The 4412-nt window shown below is 44.1% G+C and overlaps 1 protein-coding gene across 1 annotated transcript in view; it reads right to left on the minus strand.

The window, feature by feature from the left end:
- The window catches only part of SARC_03230 (hypothetical protein), a 6942-nt gene that overhangs the window by 1591 nt on the left and 939 nt on the right, over positions 1 to 4412 (minus strand). The window contains exons 2-7 of the mRNA XM_014302984.1: positions 3920 to 4050; positions 3526 to 3652; positions 3073 to 3290; positions 1974 to 2118; positions 1196 to 1316; positions 197 to 381 (exon numbers count right to left, since the gene is read on the minus strand). Coding sequence (XP_014158459.1) covers positions 197 to 381; positions 1196 to 1316; positions 1974 to 2118; positions 3073 to 3290; positions 3526 to 3652; positions 3920 to 4050 — 927 coding nt within the window. The remainder of the gene's footprint in view (positions 1 to 196; positions 382 to 1195; positions 1317 to 1973; positions 2119 to 3072; positions 3291 to 3525; positions 3653 to 3919; positions 4051 to 4412) is intronic.

The following is a 4412-nucleotide window of genomic DNA, read 5'->3' on the forward strand; positions in this document are numbered from 1 at the left end:
ACACACACACACACACACACACACACTATATATATATATATATATATATATATATTATTATATATATATATATTATTATATATATATATATATTCACATACACACACACACACAGACACAGACACAGACACACACACACACACATGTATATATATACAAGAATACCCAGATTGAGGTCGCATCTAAAGGTTCGTACCGATCTCAAGAGTTGTGAGCGCTGGCAGTAGCTCCAAGTCGGCGCCTATCCGCTCACAGAAGGATCTGAAGCCATCGTCCGATATCTCATTGCCACTGACATCCAACGATACTAAGCTGTTCAGGGATGTCTTGTTGTTAGCCTCCACAGCATACAAAATAGACGCTATACCGGCATCGCCCAAGCTGTGTTGACGCGTACAGTAATAATTCAAGTCAGTGATTAGCGCCCCAAAGCAGCGGGTGCACGATCGTATCTCTCTGACAGGCCACATGGCATACGTCAACAGATACACTACGGCAGCAAACCGTTGCTAGCACCACGGCTCACAGTGCGCATTCGGAAGTAGCTGCAATTAACACACCGCGGTGAATTTATACCCGTGCCTATGATAGTGTTTGTCGTATTCTTAGATGTAGTGTACACAGACCGACGTGGTGCGGTACAAACTGTATCAAGGAAGAGCGACCACGAATCTTCTTGACTGAATAAATATGGTTTAGAGCCACAAAAGGATGTAAATGGAGGGTCCGAGATCTGTTTACGGAACGAGAGAAATAGTTACTTCATACGCACGCCAACGCAGCTGTAGCATGGGTCTAGTGACAATAGAGTCGAGTCGTTACCGTGATTTAACATAAGAGGTGGATGCTCACGTCAAGCATCCGAGTCATCAGGAGTATGTCGATCAACACGACGAAACTCAAATTGTGCATTAGCCTACGGATACTGACGCGAACTCACCAATTCATAACCACCCTCACCCACACACTGGCGCGAACGCTAAGGCGAAGCTACGCATGTCACAATTGGATTTCGAAGTCATAGCACGAGTTATGACAACAATGGACAACCAACAACGAGTCAACACATCGATGCATTATACAGCATACGATCAATAAACACAGTATATATATATACATATGCGTGTGTTTGTGTGTGGTGGGGGGGGGGGGGAATTCGAAAACGAGCCCGCAATGGTATGGAAAGGATATTTACCCATTATTGAATAATCCCAGGTGTGTTATGCTCGTCTCACTGCCGATCTGTGCAACCCTGGAGACTCCACAGCCACCGCATTCCAGCACATCTAGCGTCGTGTTTGTTCGCAGTGCCGAACCTGTCAGTGGCACGGGATATCATACCAAAAGAATAAACCGAAGGTCGCTCACAGCAGGTGTAGTATTTTTGTTGTCTACATTATGTAGACATAAATACCCAACATAGAATATAGGCTATGTTTACATCCATGCCTAACATGGAATATATGCACACGTATCCTGTGGCGAGCGAGACAGGAGACATACAATAAGCACATAAGAGGTCTGACGCATTGTCAACATGCTGTGGTAGGCGTGACATTGTCAGTAGCAAGCTAACTCACAAAAAAAAGTCCGTCCGCGTTAATTAACAAACAATTTCAACGCTTCATCCAATAGAATGATATCATATCGGCAACACAACGCAGCATTAGGAGAGTGGACTGTGAGCGGCCGCCTGTTGAGTTACAATACTTCATTGGCCTACAGCCTACTCCTGTCTAACATATATCAGATCGTTCTAGTTATTTGTGGTGGGCAATGTCATCGGATTGTGCAGCCCCCTCCAAATCATACCACTGTTAAAACACAAGACTTTAAAATCCTCATCGAATGCGTGTTTTTTTGCTCCAAAGCCGAAGTGCCCTATCCAGTGGCCGATAACCAGTTTCTATAGTACGACGACTCGATTGTGAAATGTTGCGAGATACACTCAATAGTCGCACACTGGAACATACAGATAGCGTTGAATCCTTCCTCATGGATAGCGTTATTTCGGATAATCAACTCCTTGATCTGCGTGTTGGCAGTCAACAAGGCCTGTAATTGGCTGGCGCCCACAGCGGTGATACTGCACCCGTCCAGAAATAAGCTGGAAACGGACTGAGGAGGGGACAGATATGGGCGCAAGTAAGCAGAGGTGCACACGGCATTGGCAGTCATAGTCCGCAATATAGTATGCGACGACACACGACTTAGTGTCGTTTTTACAATGAATAACACAGCGAGCACAGACAGGCTACACACATACACAAAACCATCCTCAAAGACCTAAAAGATTCACATGTTCTTCGCGAATATCTCAACAACAGTCAAATTTGAAGGCAGTCACACCCGCATCGCCCACAGCGCACTCGTTGAGATTTATCGATGTTAGCAATATTTTAATTTGCCAGACGACAGTGACTGATGACCTATGAACACAATGTACACATTATATACATGTACGGTATATCAGGTACAAAAATCCACATGTTTGTATTACAACGGCTTGACATTGGCCAGAGTGGCAGCCAGTACACACACACCAACATCCTCATACAGCGCATCGTTTTTTTTCTCCAACGATATTATGGATGTGCTGTTTGCCGTATGACAGAGCGTCAGATATTCTACGAGCCTCGCGGAAGCACAAACAGTACACACATACATAACATTAATTTCATAGACCACATGGTTCAGCAACACTTACTGTATATCAGTACCGTCATCAGTGCAATCAGACCCAAATTTCATAGCGCACTTGTTGGTATTCAAAGTCGATGTACAGTTTGCTATAGGACACAGCGCAAGACATACTATTAAACGCACGGACAGCAGTATATGCACACATAATAACATCCTCAATGCCACACACGTGTACTTACAATATAGCTTTTTACACTGCCACAGACTCAGCCAGGACAGTCACGGCCGCACCACCCATATTCAACACTGTTGTCGGTGCATAATTGGCCAGACGCCACAGTGTCGAAGTAATGCGAACGTCACGGAGAGTACCAATACACACCCCACACAGAACACTCCACAAAAAGCCATTTGCTCCAACGCCATTACCTTATTATCAGCCAGTGCCTCGGCCAGGGCAGTCACACCCGCATCGCCCACAGCGCACTCGTTCAGATTCAGCCTGGTCAAAGACGTGTTCCTGGCCAGACCTTCCTGCGCAACCTTGACGACAAAGTCCTCGCTAAGGCCTTCTGTGGTACTGAGGTTTAAGCTTTGCAGCGCACACTCCTTAAAAGCTAGCCACGCTCCCAGAGCCGCACCAGTATCTAAGAGCAATACGGGTTGGGTTTAGACGTGACGTGTACTGGAGAATGCTCTGGGATATACGCAAACATACAGCAATGGGATTGGGTAAGCCGAGAGGCTCTCTCTGTTACAAAACGTTGTGTTATAATGCGTAACAAACGCTTTAACGCTGTGAATACAACTCAGACATATCATGCCTCAGACCATCGTAATCACCTTTCCAACACAGAATGAAGCGAGATACGCCCACACTACCTGCAGAACCAAAGGCATTGCCGTGCATGTCAATCGATGTGATTGATGTGTTGGAGGACAGCGCCTTCAGCAGCGCACTAGCACCAATATCCGTGAATCCGTTACAGCCCAGTTTCATGCTCTCGATCTGAAGGTCAACGTATTCACAACAAGAATGCTATGTGAGTACAATAAGGTGAGGTTCGATTGGTGGATACATCTATAAGCAATCCCCATTCATCTAACAAGCGGCAGGTGTTGATATTCTGTGACATCCACCGCGGACTGATACCAGAGCGTAGATGGCAGACGAGCAGGAGAGAAGAAAAGTCCAAAACAAAGTAGAACAAAGGTCTATTGAATTTTAGGGTGAGCTTTTGCAGTAAGTGGGCAGTGGAGAATGAGGGCTACTCACCTGTATGTCCGCTGTTGACTCGAATAATCTGGCCAGGTGTTCCATGCCTCTATCTCCCAGACCTTTATTCTCCAAATCGAGGATACGAAGTGATGTGTTCTTTGCCAACCCAGGAAAAATACGTTCCATACCTACACATACAAATATTACAAGGATCTTCAGCAATAGAAAAAGGTGTACTATGGATGTAACACCATGATACTACGTCTTACATCGCCATCGTAAGCAATGTAGATGAAAAACAACATCACTAACCAATAGGGAATAATAAACCTCCAAATGAGTTTGCGAAGAGCATATATATATATATATATATATATATATAGCCTAAATTATGAATATACACACATAACCAGATCCAATTAAAGCTAATAATGATATATCAATGGGTCTATACGTATACAGAAAGACAAACACACACACACATATATATATATATATGTATGTATATATATTTATATATATATATATATGTATATATACATATGCACAT

The sequence above is a fragment of the Sphaeroforma arctica genome (genome assembly GCF_001186125.1).
Source record: "Sphaeroforma arctica JP610 unplaced genomic scaffold supercont1.160, whole genome shotgun sequence".
NCBI classification, from domain to species: domain Eukaryota; class Ichthyosporea; order Ichthyophonida; genus Sphaeroforma; species Sphaeroforma arctica.